At 45.8% G+C, this 18077-nt stretch overlaps 1 protein-coding gene across 1 annotated transcript in view; it reads right to left on the bottom strand.

Moving 5' to 3' along the window:
- Positions 1-18077, bottom strand: part of adgra1b (adhesion G protein-coupled receptor A1b) — a 359394-nt gene that overhangs the window by 173692 nt on the left and 167625 nt on the right. Inside the window, exons 9-10 of the mRNA XM_078223476.1 lie at positions 14191-14352; positions 8219-8440 (exon numbers count right to left, since the gene is read on the bottom strand). Of these exons, the coding sequence (XP_078079602.1) occupies positions 8219-8440; positions 14191-14352 (384 nt within the window). The remainder of the gene's footprint in view (positions 1-8218; positions 8441-14190; positions 14353-18077) is intronic.

The following is an 18077-nucleotide window of genomic DNA, read 5'->3' as shown; positions in this document are numbered from 1 at the left end:
TCAGATCAATGTTGCGTGTGAGGTCTGTGGTGAACCATCGTTGGTTCCCACTGGATAGTGCTGAGCCAGGGGCTGGCCAGGACTACAAGGATGTACATATGTTACTGTTGGATTGTGCTATTGTTGCTGTTGGGTTAGGGAGGGGTTGTTACACCTTTGTATTGTAGTGTTGTGGTACATCCCAGTCAGGCTCCGCCTCCTGGGAGAGGTATAAGAGTCCCTGCTCTGGCCGGGACCCCTTCAGTCTGGGATAGTGTATATAAGTTCTGGTAGCTTCATTAACAGTAAATAAAAGCCTTCATTTACTGAGCTTCAAGCCTCGTGTCTGAATAGCGCATCAAGGTCTGATTGGTAGAGATGGTTGATAGGTGAATGAGTGATGGGGGAAATGTGATGATCTGAGCAATGCCTAAGGCCAGTGCAGTTGGCGGGATATGATATTTGAAGATGCATTCACTTACCTTAATCACTTGCATGAGGAAATTAAACTCCCTGCAGCATTGCATTTAGGCCTTTAGAGCTTGACTCTTGGCACTGCCCTCCAGGACTATCTGCTCCCTCCGCATTTTTTCTGTGTGTCTGAGGACCTTCTTCTCCCGTGGATACAGGAAATCTTTCTCCCTTTCCAAATCCTTCACTGACACCTCCTGTGCAGCAACTTACGGACTGCGCTCTTCCTTGGTGTGCCAGACACTGAGAAGGCAGTGGGATCAGAGAGCTATCATGGCCAATGCCAGCATTGCCGCCCCAAGAATCAGGATGCAGTGGAGAAAATGGTTTACCACACACATGGTCAAAGTCAGCAAAGGCACCCTCAAATGCCTTACCCTTACCAATGAACCACGAGCTTCAGACGGCTCCATTCACCACCCCCACATCATTCACCTGAAACCAATCCCCATCATCTCCATCAAATGTGATTCATACTTGACATTAATAAAAATAGGACATTCTGGAAGCAATCTGCAGGTCAAGCAGCATCTATAGGGAGAGAAACAGAATTAATCTTTCAGTCTGATGACCTTTTATTGTCTGGTGAGAGGTTATTGACCTGAAACATTAACTCTCTCTCTCCTGACTTGACCTGTTGAGTATTCCCAGAATTTTCTGTTTTATTTCTTATTCCCTGCATCTGCAGTATTTTGATTTCCATGCTTTACATTCATAACTTCACCTCGCCCTCCACAGCCTTAGCACTGTCACCAGCCTCATGCCCATATCTCACAGCCTGCACACACACTGCCAGTTAGTCAATGGTGGTAGGCACATTACCCAAACACATTTCTCTGGGCACAATGACGCTCTCTCCCTCTCACACAGGGCAAGGTGGCATGGGAACTGCAGAGGCAACAACATCCAACCAGCAGGGCTGTATGAAGCCTGTATCAAAGGGCCAAATGGCCTACTTCTGCTTCTGTTTTCTATGTATGTCTCTGCTCCAATGGTGAAGAAAGTGCTGGCCATCATTGGAGTGGCTATGACAGAAGCTGCACCCAGTGGCAGGGCTAAAATCACTGATGAGGATGGTGTCCTCACAGCCCACTTCCCCCTCAGCCCACAACCCTCTCATACATAGCGGTGGATGGTGTAAGCAACCCAAACCTTGTGCCTTTCTCCATCCAGATACCCAAGGACAGTGATGTGGCAATATGAGGTTCAAGGGGAATAAGAGACTGATGACGAAGAGACATCGTCAATCGATTTCACCCTCAGGCTCCAGTTCAGATACTGGTGCCACACGTAGTTTAACAGTTGCAAAGAGATGGAATCTGCCATTGGGTTGGGGGTAGGGGGGGGGGGTCACTCGGCATAAAAAGCCTGCAGCCAGGGCAAAGAGGAACAGTAGCGCAGATGCCAACTGATGGAGAGGCACAATTACATACAGGTTGTGCTGCAGAACACTCAGCTGAGGATTTCTGTAGGGCGACAGACAGAAACAGGCCACTGGCTGGGTACTTTGAAAGATGTGTGCATTGGCAGGCCTGCCAGACAGTTTGCAGTCACCATCAAGGAACATGGAGGAGGCTTACACCGACCTTATGCAGTGTTCTGCAGGGAGCTTGAGTCCATCCTTCCAGTATGTAAATAGTGGCCAACTCATGAAGACATGTGTGGACCCATCCGTGATACAGGATCTGGCCATGACCTCAGCTCTCATTGCAGTGCTGCCAAGGCCTCCCAATATTTGGATGCTGCAATGGAAACTCAAATGGAGTTCCTGCAATCTCAGCTTGCTGCCTTGCAAGGTCGGATTGCTGCCATCAAGGCTGCAGATACCAGCACTCAAATGAACATACAGGGTCTCACAGCTGTCCAGGAATCTCTCCTTCAGCTGATTACTCAAATGCTGAGGCGTTTGCTGGGGGAATGGCATTGGCTCCATGGAGCAAAAACCATCAGAAAGCCGGCATTCACCCTTCCACCTCTGTGGCCAGCCGGGCCAGACTGCTGCTGCCCATGCTGAGGTGGTGCAGTCCAAAACTGGGCCTTGTTGCATCAGACTTACTCAAAAACATCCTCCAAGGCCATTGGCAATCTCCTCCACAGAAAGACAACGGACTTCCACCAGCCATGCTACCACCATTGTAATAGCACTGCATGGGGGCAGCACTGCATGGGGGCAGCACTGCATGGGCACAGCACTGCACGGGGGCACTGGGACAGGCTGATTAAATGAGGGACCTGCAAAGCCTAGTGTGTGCAGTCAATGGCACCCTTTGCCCTGGGAATTCCACAATCGCTAGTGAAAACACATGCAATCTGCAAAAGGAATCCATGGAACCAGAGAATCCTGACAGTGCAGGAGGAGGCCATTTGGCCCATCAAGTCTGTACCGACTCCCCAAAAGAGCCCAGGCCCAGAGAGAATATACTCTCCTCCCCTAGCATACAGAGTGTCATCACCTCACAGCAGTGGACAGCAACCCAGGGGGTGCTGGAGATGTTGCCTGCTCCGGGCATGGCAGGACTCTGACATAAAGGGCAGAATTTCCTGGTCCTTCATGCCAGTGGGATTCTCCAGTCATGCCAAAGGAATTACCTGGCGGTAGGACTGGAAAGCTACGCAAAACCTCGCAGACATCGAAGAACTGGAAGATTTAATCGACGGCCAATGGCGAGTCACCTCGGCCATGGGGAAACACACCACAGTGGGGGTCGGAAAATCCTGCCCGAAGTAATCCATGGCTATGTTGATCTTCACAACCACTAGTAATGCCATCATTGCTCTACTCTGAGGCTGCAGAGGTAGATTTCAGTAAGCACCTCCTCTGTAGGACAGAGACACTGTACACACCAGTGCTTCATGAGGTTAAGGCAAGACAATTGCTTCCTGAACACAGTGGCTGAGAGCCCCTTTCCCCTTCTCCTCCTCCCTCTTCAAGCAGCTTATCCTCTGTGGTGCTGCCTCTGTTCACATTCCTGGTCATGTTGCAATCCAGGAGAGATAAATCTATAGCATCCATGATTAGGAGCAAGTCGTTTTGAGCCGGACCCTTGATGGTAGAATCAAGGCTTTCTCCCCTCCCGGCCTGTTAACGAAACGGACTTTAGGCAGAAATCAATCACAGCTCTTCTATGAACTCAGAGGCAGCAGAATCTGATTCAATCCACCAGGAAACTGAAAGCTGACGATCCTTTTAAATAGAGTTCCTGGGTGACAATGTTCCCTCAAATTGCTCTTTGCTGTGGCTTGCTTGTTGCACTGCACGCTTCCCTAAGGTTGCTGCATGCCTGCGCAGGGGAATGTTTTAAGGGGAATTTCGGTTCTACGCTTCTCGAGTGACAGACACACTCTGAAGTGCTGGGCAGCCAGAGGGAATATTCCTCGGAGTCTACCAGGAAGCTGAATTAATGCTCAGATATGTGAGAATCATAGAATAGAGTTATAGAATCCCTACAGTGCAGAGAAGGTCATTCAGTCCATCGGGTTGCACCGACTCTCCCCCATCCTATTCCCCCTTAACCCCACACATTTACCATGGCTAATCCATCTAACCTACACATCTTGGGACCGTGTGACGAAACCAGAGCACCCGGAGGAAACCCACGCAGACACAGGGAGAATGTGCAGACTCCCCACAGACAGTCACCCGAGGCTGGAATTGAACCCGGGTTTCTGGAACTGTGAGGCAGCAGTGCTAACCACTGTGCCACCGTGCCGCCCAAAGCTTAAGAGAGGGTGCAAGCTTCGGGAGCTGTGATTTCAAAACAGGGACCACTGGGTCCAAATCAGCTCGACACTCCAACAGTCATCATAATCCTCCACCCTTCATACCTCCAGCCCAAATTCCTAATACATGTGCTTATGCCTTCACCAAAATCGTGTCCTGTGTGGGCTATGCCAGGAGTGTGGATGCCATTTTGTAACCAAAATCGCACCATAATACTGAAAATACAGGCAGAACAGAAGCAGGTATTTAAATCCTCAGCCTCTCTGTTTATACCCTGCACCCCCATCCCCCCTCATACTTTCCCTGTTTAGATGTACCACCTCGCATTTCTCCATTCTAGATTTCATTTGGTATTTATCTACCGAATCTTCAAGCCTACCTCTGCTCTCCTGAGACCATTTACTGTCCTGTACACAGTTCATAAGGCACCCTATTTTACTGTAAATATTTTACATGCTTTCATGATAAGGTGACAAAAAGATCAAATATCACTCCGCCCTTTGAAGAGCAGCCATGAGTACCCACCGTGGATTGTCAAAACTAAGACCGGCTGGACTCAGCTGAGGAAATCCAGCGATTTTTCTCCTGGTCCTTATTTGTATGCAGGGCAAAGGCGTGGGTTAAGTTCCTGCATATTGGGCGAGAGCAATACTTGCAGATGCTAAGTCTGATATTCCGTGCTATTAACCACAAATACTCCTTGTGGTAGTGCGTTCCACATTCTAACCACTCAATGAGTAAAGAAGCTTCTTCGCAGTACTTTACTTCAGTGGAAATTCATTAACTTCAAAAAACATTTTAAAATTGGACTATTGTACTCAAATACAAAAACCTCTCAGTGGATCAATTCTACAGCAGACCTCAATTGCAACGTTATTGTTATAAAATGTTAGTATTGAGCAGATACTCAAAGGGAGTGATATATCTAGCCATGATACCATATGCAGGTTCAATTTGATTTTACTGTTGCATGAAGAGCACTCCATCCTAAAAAACATGTCAACATTTGGAACAATGTGCAGCATGTAGAGGAGTGTTCAGTGATTCATAAGGGAAGAGACATCCCATAAACATCCCCAGATTGTAATGTTGCACGCTCACAAACTTAATCAGGAACACAACAGATATTTATTAACAAGGGAAACTGTACAGAGGCCCGCAGTACCCTCCACCACTACTACTACCCCCCCTACCCACAGTAACTTCATTGCAGTGTTAATGTAAGCCTACTCGTGACAACAATAAATAAACTTAAACTTTAAACTTTCTTGATGCCTTCTGGCTAAGTGAGAACTTCATCCCTGGGGTGATTATCCACTCAGTCCCAATTAGTCCCTCAAGTCAGGTGATCCTCTTCTACTGTGTTCCCCTTAAAGGGACAAACACTAATCACCACAACAAGCTAATAAAATGTTCTCATTTACTTTGAGAGGAATTGATTATAAAAGCAGGGAAGTTATGCTTCAGTTGTGCAGTGCATTGGTGAGACCACATTTGGAGTATTGCGTACAGTACTGGTCTCCTTATCTAAGGAAAGATGCAAATGCGTAAGAAGCAGTTTACTAGATTATTACCAGGAACGGGCAGGTTGTCTTATGAGGAAAGGTTAGGGAGGTTAGATTTATGTCCACTAGAGTTTGGAAGAGTAAGAGGCAACTTGATTGAAACCTTAAAGATCCTAAATGATATTGACAGGGTGGATGTGGAGTGGACGTTTCCTCTTCTCAGAGAATCTAGAACCAGGGGTCATTGTTTAAAAATCAGGGGTCGCTCATTTAAGATGGAGATGAGGAGAATTTTTTTCTCTCAGAGACTCATGAGTCTCTGGACCTCTTCCTCAAAAGGCAGTGGAAGCAGAATCTTTAAGTGTTTCTAATGCACAGTGAGGTAGATTTTTGATTAACAAGGGGATGAAAGGTTATTGGGGATAGTCAGGAATGTAAGGTTGAGGTTACAATCAGATCAGCCATGATTTTATTGAATAGCGTAGCAGGCTCGAGGAGCCGATTTCATATGTTCGAATAATTGTTGAATAAAAATGGCATAAAGCAATACAAAGTCATTAAAGTGAGCCAATTAAACAAAATTGGATCTCATGGGACTCAAGGGATGATGACAGCGTGGATGTGAATTTGGCTGAGGGACAGGAAGCAGAGAGTAATGGTGAACGGTTGTTTTTCTGACAGGCAGGAATTTACAGTGGCGTTTCCCAGGGGTCAGTATTAGGATCACTGATCTCTTTGATGTATATTAATGACTTGGGCTTGGGTGCATAGGGAAGAATTTCAAAGTTTGCAAATGACGTGAAATTTGCAAACGTGATGAATAACAAGGTTGATGGTAATCAGGAAGGCATAGATGGACTTTTAAAATGTGCAGACACATGACAGGTGAAATTTAACATGGGCAAGTGTGACGTGACGCATATCAGCAAGAATACTAACCATATAATACAATTTTTAAAAATGGCAGGAACAGAAAGGTCTCGGGTTGTGTACACACAATGTATTTTTAAGTAGCAAGACAAGCGGAAAAGGCTATTAAAATAAAACACGTGGTATCCTTTGGTTTCCTAATAGAGGCTAAGAGTACAAAAATGAAAGGAAGTTGTGCTAAATCTTCCTAAAACACTGTTTAGACTGCAGCTGGTCTAACATGTTCAATTCTAGACATTACAAATAGGAAAGGATGTCACGACTCTTGTGAGGGTGCAGGGAAGATTTACAACAATGCAGCCAGGATGAGGGACATGAATGATGCGAATTAACTGGAAAAGCAGGGGATATTCTCCTTAGAATAGAGAAGGTTAAGAGGAGATCTGATAGGTGTTTGAAATCAGAATATGTTACGGCAGAGGTAACAAGGAGAAACTGATTCCAATGTCAGAAGTGTCAAAACCCGAGGACATTGATTAAGCTGATTGATTAGGAATCAGAGATGACATGAGGCATTCTGCTGTGCTGTATCTTTGTAGGATTCGGAGAAATAATTGGTAACAGCTTGAAACCAGTGAGGATACAGCCTGGTCCTTCAATAAATCATCTCTCCTGATTTTCCATTCTGTAAATTACTAATTGATTACTGATTGATTTTCATCATGCATTAAACTTGTAAGAATATCCTCAACTGCGTTTGACCGCACCGTGCTCATCTGACCAAGCTGCTTTATTTGAAACACTGGAAACATTTTCTTTGTTGATCCAATCATTTAGTTACAGACACAGTCATTACATTTCAGAGTAATTCACTGCAATAATTTGCTAGTGCTTTTGGGTGACATCACATACAAATGTCTTTTTTCGTTCAAAAACTTGGCATATTAATTGCCGCAATCTTCATTATGCAAAATGGCCATGTTATGCAGAAATGTCATTTTATCTACTTCAAATTAAATTATTTTTTGCATGCAGTATTCATAGAATCCCTACAGTGCAGAAGGCAGCCATTTGGCCCATCGGGCCTGCAGTGACCACAATTCCACCAAGGCCCTATCCCTGTAACCCTACATAATTACCCTGCTAACGCCCCCTGACACCAAGGGGCAATTTACTTTGGCTAATTCACCTCACCCACACTTCTTTGAACTGCGGGAGGAAACCGGAGCACCCGGACGAAACACACACAGACATGGGGCGAACGTGCAAACTCCACACAGTCACCCAGGGCCTGAATTGAACCCAGGTCTGTGGCACTGTGAGGCAGCAGTGCTAACTAGTACGCCACTGTGCCGCCCTGCAAAGAATGAGATGATCCTCATATCCGACAGAACAAGGCACATAATTTCCTTCCTTTTTGAATGTTGAAGTTTGTCTTCTTATTCATGAATGCAATTGGTACAAAGTACTGTTCAAGTTATGCATATCCCGTCATCATTTTAAAAATCTTACTATAATCCGTGAATGTTCTTTGTTGTAGTTAATGATTTGGGTAAAGAATGTTCCACCAGGACTGCAAGGTTACTCAAGAAAGTAATCAGCCCTGCATTTTGAGAGAGAGTTGCATCATAAGAATGCCTGCCTTCACTTGCCCACCGCAAAGCTGCCTTACCTTAGCTGGGAAATTCACTAGGGAACTGGCCAGATTGCCTGTGTTACATCTGAAATTCAGCTGCTGGTCTCGACGATACTCAGTCTCCCAATCCAGTCTGGCCACGTCACGGGTCAATGCTTTCCCTGGATGCAGCCCCATTTTCTGGAAGGCAGTGCACGTCATGCCTGTAAAGCTAGCTGGCTTGATCACGAAGGCCTCCAGTGCTATATTCATGGAAACCTGGTGAGAACGTAGTCGGAAAAAAAAAGGGAATTTCAGTGAAAACTAGCTGAAAGATGGCACATGCCCCCAAAATACAGGTCACCCGATGTGGTAACTTTTTTTGTTGTTGCGATTTTGCCTTTTCTACTAATATCTTTTGCTGTTTTTTAAAAATTATTTTTCAGTCTCTGGGGGTGAGAAACAGAACCATGAATTCTCAACAAGCCAATTCAGTATCATTAATTGCTGGCTGGCAGTCATCCAAGATGAACAGAAATTGCTCAGCATTGTGTGACACTGTAGTAGAAGCACTGCTTTATTTTATTTACAGTCTGCGTTAAACCTTATTCATTTCAGCTTTAATGGACGCAAGATGGGATAGGTTCACCGAGACAAACTAAAAAAAAGGTCAAAGACGCAAATCTGGCTAAAAGTTACGCGAAACAGAGTTGTAATTATTATATGTATGACTAAACAGCAGTTTGCCTACAGAACTTGGACCTCAATCAATAAAATTCACGTTTGCATGATTGCGGTTTGCATAACAAAATTACATTAACATGCAAAGTGCATTTTAATACCCAGCCTGCTTTGACAGAAAAAGGTAGGCACAGGCTTGATGTGAATTAACAAAAAGAAACATGGTTGAGGAAGCTGAAATATTGAACAGAAACGCTACCTGCAAAAGTGTTTCCCTTTAGTGAGAACACAGCGAGGTTATAGGTTACAGCTTGCACTGGTTCAACAAAGTGCAATTTTACATGTATATTCCTGTGAACATTTTAATAATTAAAACCATTCAGGCAAGAATATATTACAGAACCTCTCATTGGTTTTAAATACAAACTTAACATCGCCTGAAGGCCTCAACTGTACATTACAAAACAGCTTTACACTCACGAGTCCTTAAAGCAGCTGGTAGCAAATGCTCACAGTGATATGAATTTCAGATGTGACTCAGGCAATCCATGTTCAGAAATATTTATATTAGTACCAGCTTAAAAAGAAATCGAATTTTATGGACCAGATCACTGCTAGATACAACTAGGACTAGATGTTTGGATTGCAGACTCCCAGTAGCTGGGCTACATCTCAAATGTGCATTTTGTGTCACTCCGCACTCATATATATTTGTTTTTAAGGCATGATCAGCAAAGCTAAAGAGAATTTTCTACAGCAGCATGTTTCCAGTCCAGCAATAGAGATGGTGAAGAGTTACGCAGGTAGTTTGGAGAGGTTGGCATTGTGCTTCTTGGAGAAAAGAAAGTTGAGAGGAAATATGAAAGAAGCAAGCAAAATCATAGATAGAATTTAATGCCCTCTCCTGTGGTGAGTTGCTTTACGGTAAGAAGTCTCACAACACCAGGTTAAAGTCCAACAGGTTGAGTTGCTTTAGGCAGGAGTGTGGTGGATGGGGACCCTGCCATCTTTCTGCCTCCACTTCAATTAAGTCTGTGAATGGCTTTCTGCCTACAGTTGAGGCACTTAAGGAGGCAATTAATGCTCACTTAAGGGCCGCACCCACCCACCATCCCAGTGGCGGGCAGCAGGGAGCCTGACAAAGCAAATCCACACAGCATTGCTTGCAGGCTCGCTGGAGTCGCTTGTTCAAAGGCACTCAGTTCCTGATTGAGGGATCCAGGGGGTTGGATGGGGTGTTTTCTGCCCTTGCTGCCGATTCTCTGTGACCCCCACCCCACCATCACTCACCTGTGGCCAGGGTCCATGATAATCCCTGGCTTTAGGTGGATATAATAACAGCAGCAGCCTCCAGTTGGTAGCTCTCAGTGGGTGGGACCCCTGCCCCCTGCATCCTTGACCCAAGGAAGGGCAAACTGAGGCTAGCTAAGTGCCTGAATGGTCCTTAATATGGCGAGCCTTCCCTCAAAGAGGCAAGACGGGGCTCTTCCTGGATCTCCAGAGGATTCTGGACAGAGTAGATAGGGAGAAATTTCCCATTGGTGGAAGGATCGCAAACCAAAGGGTACAAATTTAAGGCCTGTAGAAAAACCAGTTCATGTAGCCAATGGTTAGAATGTCTGAGGGCCTGGTGGAGATGGGTTCAATCATGGCACTCAAAGCAGAATTAGATTATTATCTGAAAAGCAAGACAGGGGTGCCCAGTGATTTTGGTGGATATTAGTGGTATATTCGGGCATATTTGGTCACAAAATAGCTGGCTAAACACAGGCACATAGGAGCAGAAGTAGGCTATTTGGCCTCTTGACCTACTCCACAATTCAAATAGATCATGGCTGATTGTCTACCTCAACACAATCTTGCCCGTAATCCCTTGATGTCATTAGAAATCTAGAAATCTATCGATCTCTGTCATGAACATACTTGATGTCTGACTTTCCACAACCCTCTGGGGTAAATAATTCCAAAGATTCATTACTCTCCGAGTGAAGAGATTCCTCCTCATCCCAGTTTAAATGGTTTATCCCTTACTCTGAGACCCTGTCCCCTGGTTCAAGATTCTCACCCCTACTCCCAGCCAGGATGATGTTGGTTGGGTCAGAAGGCAATGATTATCGATTCTCTTCCTATTCATTCGGAAAATAAATCAATCTTCTGCCACTGCCTTGTAAAGCACTCCACCAGATCTCCTGCTTTGCATTCCCACCATTCTACCCTCCTCTCCCCCGTGCCCCTGCATCTACCTTTCCTCGTCCCTTACAAATTTTGTAAATAAGCTTCAATGAGACCAACTTTCATTCTTCGAAACACAAGAGAATACAGGGCAAGTCTCCTCAAACTCTCCCCATAAGACAGTCCCGCCAATCCCTGGAATTCATCCACACCCCCTCTATGGCAAGCATATCCTTCCTTATGTAAGGGGACCAAAACTGTACAACATTCCAATAACTTGGTTAGTTATAGATTGGAGCGAGGAATAATTAAAACATAAACAACGCTATCTGATTGATTAATTCTGTTTTTTGTTAATGATTTCATTTCTTGGAGCCAAATATTCAAATTCCAAGGATTTCCAGCAGCTTTATTTTTAGAGATGAAAGATTTTGAAGGCCAGGTTCTGCTTCAGTTGTGAGGGCGGTTTGAAATCCCAGTTAAGCTAACCAGAAGCCAGTTAGCAAAGCACTGTTGGTTTAATGTTCTAGAAAACAAGAGAAAGCCCTGGGGGATAGACTTGCACCATTTGTTATGGGGAGCTGGTGGTGTAGTGGTATGGTCACTGGACTGGTAATCCAGAGACCCAGGGTAATGCTCTGGGGACCCGGGTTCGATTCCCACCACGGCAGAATTACAAAAGAAAATTTGGAATTAAAAGGCTAATAATGAGCATGAAACCATTGTCGGAAAAACCCATCTGGTTCACTAATGCCCTTCAGGGAGGGAAATTTGATGTGCTCACCTGGTCTGGCCTACATGTGACTCCAGACCCCCTGAACAAGGGCAATTAGGTACGGGCAATAAATGTTGGCCTAGCCAGCAAAGCCCAACTCCTGTAAATGAATTGAAAAAAATTGCCTCTGGCTGTTAAGATCACATAAATGACATTGGTTGGGTCAGAAAGCAACGATTATCAATTCCCTTGATATTCATGTGTAAAGAAAGGAAATCACTTCTGTCACTGCCTTGTAGCACTCCACCAGATCTCCTGCTTTGCATTCCCACCATTCTACCCTCCTCTCCCTCCTGCCTGTGTCGCTACCCCGCCATTCCCCCACTCTCGGCAACTCCTCACACCCAGCTGGAAACACAAAGTTCACTCCTGTGTGTTCTGAAATAAAATATTTTGTCTTTAGAGTGTCAACCTTGCTATTACTTTGATTATAAGAACAATTATGTGAAGGTTAGCTATGTAAATGTAGATATTCCTCTCTATAACAATATCACTGTGGGATGTGACCTAATATATTCACTTGCTATTTCAAACATACAATGACAGCTGATGCGAGTCCCCACAGTGAAGCCAAAAGATAAACCTAGCACTGAAATGCAATTATCAGACAAGGTTTGCTGTTCATTTCCCAAGTGCATTCCTGAAAATTTACCCAAACCTCACACCAAGAATAGACACTTTCAAAGGCTGAGGGAGTTGGAACTCATCCATGAGATTGATCTAAGATACAAGAGCCAGAATAATTTAAGGCTAAAAAAACATTAAGAAAGGTCCAAAAGATTTTTTGTTCAAAAATTGGATACTTCAATCCTACATCCAATCTGAAAACTGTACCTCAATGTGCCAGAAATTGCATTTTTATAAGATCAACTACCTTAACAAAAACAAAGCGATTTGTTTCTCATCGTGAAATGCTTGTCTCATGTGGGCGGTACAGTGGTTAGTACTGCTGCCTCACAGTGCCAGGGACCTGGGTTTGATTCCCGATTTGGGTCACTGTGCAGAGTATGCATGTTCTTCCTGTGCCTACGTGGGTTTCCTCCGGGTGCTCCGGTTTCCTCCCACAGTCCGAAAGACGTGCTGGTTAGGTGCATTGGTCATGCTAAATTCTCCCTCAGTGTACCCGAATAGGCGCCGGAGTGTGGCGACTAGGGGATTTCCATAGTAACTCCATTGCAGTGTTAATGTAAGCCTACTTGTGACACTAATAAATAAACTTAAAACTTTAAACATGTGAACAAAACAGTTTGACATTCCGAGCGAGTGTTGTATGATCCAAACAGATATGGTCCACATTCGTTTGGGCTGTTCTCATATTCGAGCTCTTGAGTCGAAGGACCAATGGATGATGAAAAAGACCCACAGCTCACATCCGTAATCTAATAGACTGCACACTGCCCAATCATTTGCCCTTGGCTCAAAAAGTCTCGTCACTTCAAAAATCCATTTGTCGCAAATCTAGAGAAAAGAACTTGAACATGACAAAGGATCCACTGTGAACAAAATGTCCAGCACTGTGCAAAACCTTCACTAAATACGATGGCAGCTACCTCATGAAATTTATAATTGGGCAAAACCAAAAGGTGACCAGGATTTTCTAGTTGGGGAGGTGGGCAGCAGGACCGCAGCGGCAATCTTCCCGTTTAAGGATGGCAGTCCGGTTCTCCACTCTGCTGGCCCAGACAAAGGGCCGGCCACTCCGCAACTTCAGCAGCAACGTGAAGGAGCTTGAGACCACAAGGAGAATGAGAAGCTGCTTCCAATTTGAGGCATGCACGCTTTGAAGGGGAGTCGGGACTTTTTTCCCTGCTGGGCCAAGCCTCAGCGATCAGTGGGGTAAGGCCTCGAGCGGCGGTGTCGATTCCGTGGGGTGATGTCAGCGGTTATGAACCCCCATCACTTCCTCATTCCCACCTTGAGCTATCGAGCGTCAGGCTCCACCGGCACCCAGCCACATCCCTGCAGCTGACAGCCCCCCCAGACGACATGGGTAAAATGCCACCAGCCCCTCAAGATGGCTCATTGAATGGCCCTTAATCAGTTAACTTACCTGCCCACCTCCTATTTGTGAGACTGCATCAGGGATTGTCTCAATGTGGCTCCCTGCCATTTAACAGCCCTCCCACTCCACCTCAGAGGCCACCCATGGGCTGGTAAAATTCCACCCAGCATGTTCATTCTATTGAAATGCACTCCTGGCTCATTTTACTGAACAATGGTTTGTCAAAGATATTTTCCCTTACAGACAATGTTCCATTAACTCATTTGTTGCACCATAAGTGTTCACTAATCAACAGAACAGCTGTGAGCTGGAGCTGCATTCCGCGAAATGTATTGAAAATTTAGTGGACCCCTTTATGCTTTCTCTTCAATTTTGAAAACGCAGCATTGAAAAGCGTACCTTTGAAATCCCCTGTGTGTTGCTGGTTAACACAAGACTTGCAATGAATTCCACACACTGCACGATTCGGGTGCAAGCCTTCTCTTCATTCTGGGCCATCCACAGTATGTGTTCGTCCACTAGCATCATATTGCTGGCTATTTCCGTGATGGATTCTCCCAGCTGTGGAACAAAAGATACAAATTTATATTTGGATGATTCATCGCCAGGTATCGCCTTGCACTGCAAACACAGAATCATAGAATAGAATCCCTGCAGTGTAGAAGGAGGCCATTCAGCCCATCGAGCCTGCACTGACCACAATCCCAGCCAGGCCCTATCCCCTTAGCCCCACATATTTACCCTGCTGATCCCCCTGACACTAAGGGGCAATTTAGCATGGCCAATCCACCCAACCCACACATCTTTGGACTATGGGGAGGAAACCCATGCAGGCATGGGGAGAACATGCAAACTCCACACAGTCACCCAAGGCCAGAATTGAATCTGGGCCCTTGGCACTGTGCGGCAACAGTGCTAACCACTGTGCCAGTTATTTTGAAACTGGTACATTAGCATTTAATCCAAAAAATTACAGTGGCACAGTGGTTAGCACTGCTGCCTCACAGCGCCAAGTTCGATTCCCGTCTTGGGTCACTGTCTGTGCGGAGTTTGCACTTTCTCCCTGTGTCTGTGTAGGTTTCCTCTGGGTGCTCCAGTTTCCTCGCACAGTCTGAAAGACGTGCTGGTTAGGTGCAGTGGCCATGTTAAATTCTCCCTCAGTGAACCTGAACAGGCACTGGAGTGCGGCGACTAGGGGATTTTCACAGTAACTTCATTGAAGTGTGAATGTAAGCTTACTTATGATTAATAAATAAACTTAAACTTTTAAAGCTAAAGGTGACCATGAATATCCATTCAAATATCAACCTTTATTCATTCAGCCTTCCCTGCTTTTACCCACATGACTGATTTCTTCCATTTCATAATACAGTCAAACCAAATTGCAGGTAATCGCATGGCGCAGACACGATTTCAAGCAAACTACTATTGTTAATATTCGGACATCATACAGTGTCAGTTTTTTAAAAATCTGTCTCGATAAATAATGCACCCAATAGCAGTTTAACGCTGGTGCTATTTGAGAGGGTTGTGAATGGCTACACCTCAGTGTAACTGTCTCTCAAATGTACTTTTCCCAGACTGAGGAAATGTAGAAGCTCTCCACATTAAAAAAAACACAAATGAGGATGGCTGTGTTTGTGGGAGGCCAGTCATCACAGCACCAGGGGAAGAGCGATGGCCCAGTGGTATTATTGCTAGGCTATTAATCCAGAAACTCAGCTAATGTTCTGGGGACCCAAGTTCGGCAGATGGTGGAATTTGAATTCAATAAAATATACCTGAAATCTACTGATGACCGTGAAACCTTTGTCATTGTTGGAAAATCCCATCTGGTTTACCAATGCCTTTTGGGGAAGGAAATCTGCTGTCCTTTCCTGGTCTGTCTACATGTGACTCCAAAGCCACAGCAAAGCGGTTGACTCTCAACTGCCCTCAGTTTCAAGGACAACCAGAGATGGGCAATAAATGCTGTAAGAAGTTTAACAACACCAGGTTAAAGTCCAACAGGTTTATTTGGTAGCAAAAGCCACACAAGCTTTCGGAGCTCTAAGCCCCTTCTTCAGGTGAGTGGGAATTCTGTTCACAAACAGAGCATATAAAGACACAGACTCAATTTACATGAATAATGGTTGGAATGCGAATACTTACAACTAATCAAGTCTTTAAGAAACAAAACAATGTGAGTGGAGAGAGCATCAAGACAGGCTAAAAAGATGTGTATTGTCTCCAGACAAGACAGCCAGTGAAATTCTGCAGGTCCACGCAACTGTGGGGGTTACAAATAGTGTGACATGAACCCAATATCCCGGTTGAGGCCGTCCTCGTGTGTGCGGAACTTGGCTATCAGTTTCTGCTCAGCGACTCTGCGCTGTCGTGTGTCGCGAAGGCCGCCTTGGAGAACGCTTACCCGAATATCAGAGGCCGAATGCCCGTGACCGCTGAAGTGCTCCCCAACAGAAGAGAACAGTCTTGCCTGGTGATTGTTGAGCGGTGTTCATTCATCCGTTGTTGCAGCGTCTGCATAGTTTCCCCAATGTACCATGCCTCGGGACATCCTTTCTTGCAGCGTATCAGGTAGACAACGTTGGCCGAATTGCAAGAGTATGTACCGTGTACCTGGTGGATGGTGTTCTCACGTGAGATGATGGCATCTGTGTCGATGATCCGGCACGTCTTGCAGAGGTTGCTGTGGCAGGGTTGTGTGGTGTCATGGTCACTGTTCTCCTGAAGGCTGGGTAGTTTGCTGCGGACAATGGTCTGTTTGAGGTTGTGCGGTTGTTTGAAGGCAAGAAGTGGGGGTGAGGGGATGGCCTTGGCGAGATGTTCGTCTTCATCAATGACATGTTGAAGGCTCCGGAGGAGATGCCGTAGCTTCTCCGCTCCGGGGAAGTACTGGACAACGAAGGGTACTCTGTCCACTGTGTCCCGTGTTTGTCTTCTGAGGAGGTCGGTGCGGTTTTTCGCTGTGGCGCGTTGGAACTGTTGATCAATGAGTCGAGCGCCATATCCTGTTCTTATGAGGGCATCTTTCAGCGTCTGGAGGTGTCTGTTGCGATCCTCCTCATCCGAGCAGATCCTGTGTATATGGAGGGCTTGTCCGTAGGGGATGGCTTCTTTAACGTGTTTAGGGTGGAAGCTGGAGAAGTGGAGCATCGTGAGGTTATCCGTGGGCTTGCGGTACAGTGAGGTGCTGAGGTGACCGTCCTTAATGGAGATGCGTGTGTCCAAGAATGCAACCGATTCCGGAGAGTAGTCTATGGTGAGTCTGATGGTGGGGTGGAACTTGTTGATGTCATCATAGAGTTGTTTCAGTGATTGTTCACCATGAGTCCAAAGGAAGAAAATATCATCGATGTATCTAGTGTATAGCATCGGTTGAAGGTCCATGCGGTGAAGAAGTCTTGTTCGAACCTGTGCATGAAGATGTTGGCATATTGAGGTGCAAATTTGGTCCCCATGGCTGTTCCGTGTGTCTGGATGAAGAACTGGTTGTTGAAGGTGAAGATATTGTGGTCCAGGATGAAGCGGATGAGATGTAAAATTGCATCTGGAAACTGGCAGTTGTTGGCGCTGAGCACTGAGGCCGTTGCAGCAATGCCATCGTCATGGGGGATGCTGGTGTAGAGTGCCGAGACATCCATTGTGACGAGGAGCGCTCCTGGTTCAACTGCCCCATGTGTGTCGAGTTTCTGTAGGAAGTCCGTCGTGTCGTGACAAAAGCTGGGGGTTCTTTGTACAATGGGTTTCAGGATGCCCTCGACATAGCCGGAGAGGTTCTCGCACAGGATCCCATTGCCCGAAATGATGGGACGGCCGGATGTGTTTGCCTTGTGTATCTTCGGGAGGCAGTAGAGATCTCCAACGCGGGGAGTATGTGGGATGAGAGCACGGAGGGTGTTCCGAAGGTCTGGATCAAAGGTCTTGATCAGAGTGTTGAGTTGACGGGTGTGTTCTTTGGTCGGATCTGCAGGTAACTGTCTGTAGTGTTCCTCGTTGTTGAGTTGTCGGTACACTTCTTTGCAGTAATCCGTTCTGTTCAGTATGACGATGGCCCCTCCTTTGTCTGCTGGTTTGATGACAATGTTGCGGTTGGTCTTGAGAGCGTGGATGGCATTACGTTGTGCTTGGGTGATGTTCGGGGCTGTCTTGTGAGTGCGGCTGATGAATTTGGTGTTGACGCACCTCCTGACGGCTTGGGCATACATGTCAAGTCGAGGGCAGCGGCCTTCCGGAGGAGTCCAATTCGACTCTTTCCTCTTTGGATGCACTGCGGATCTCTCTGT

The sequence above is a fragment of the Mustelus asterias genome, chromosome 11, assembly GCF_964213995.1.
Source record: "Mustelus asterias chromosome 11, sMusAst1.hap1.1, whole genome shotgun sequence".
In the NCBI taxonomy this organism is placed as follows: Eukaryota; Metazoa; Chordata; class Chondrichthyes; order Carcharhiniformes; family Triakidae; genus Mustelus; species Mustelus asterias.
This window is presented reverse-complemented; position numbering and strand designations above follow the sequence as displayed.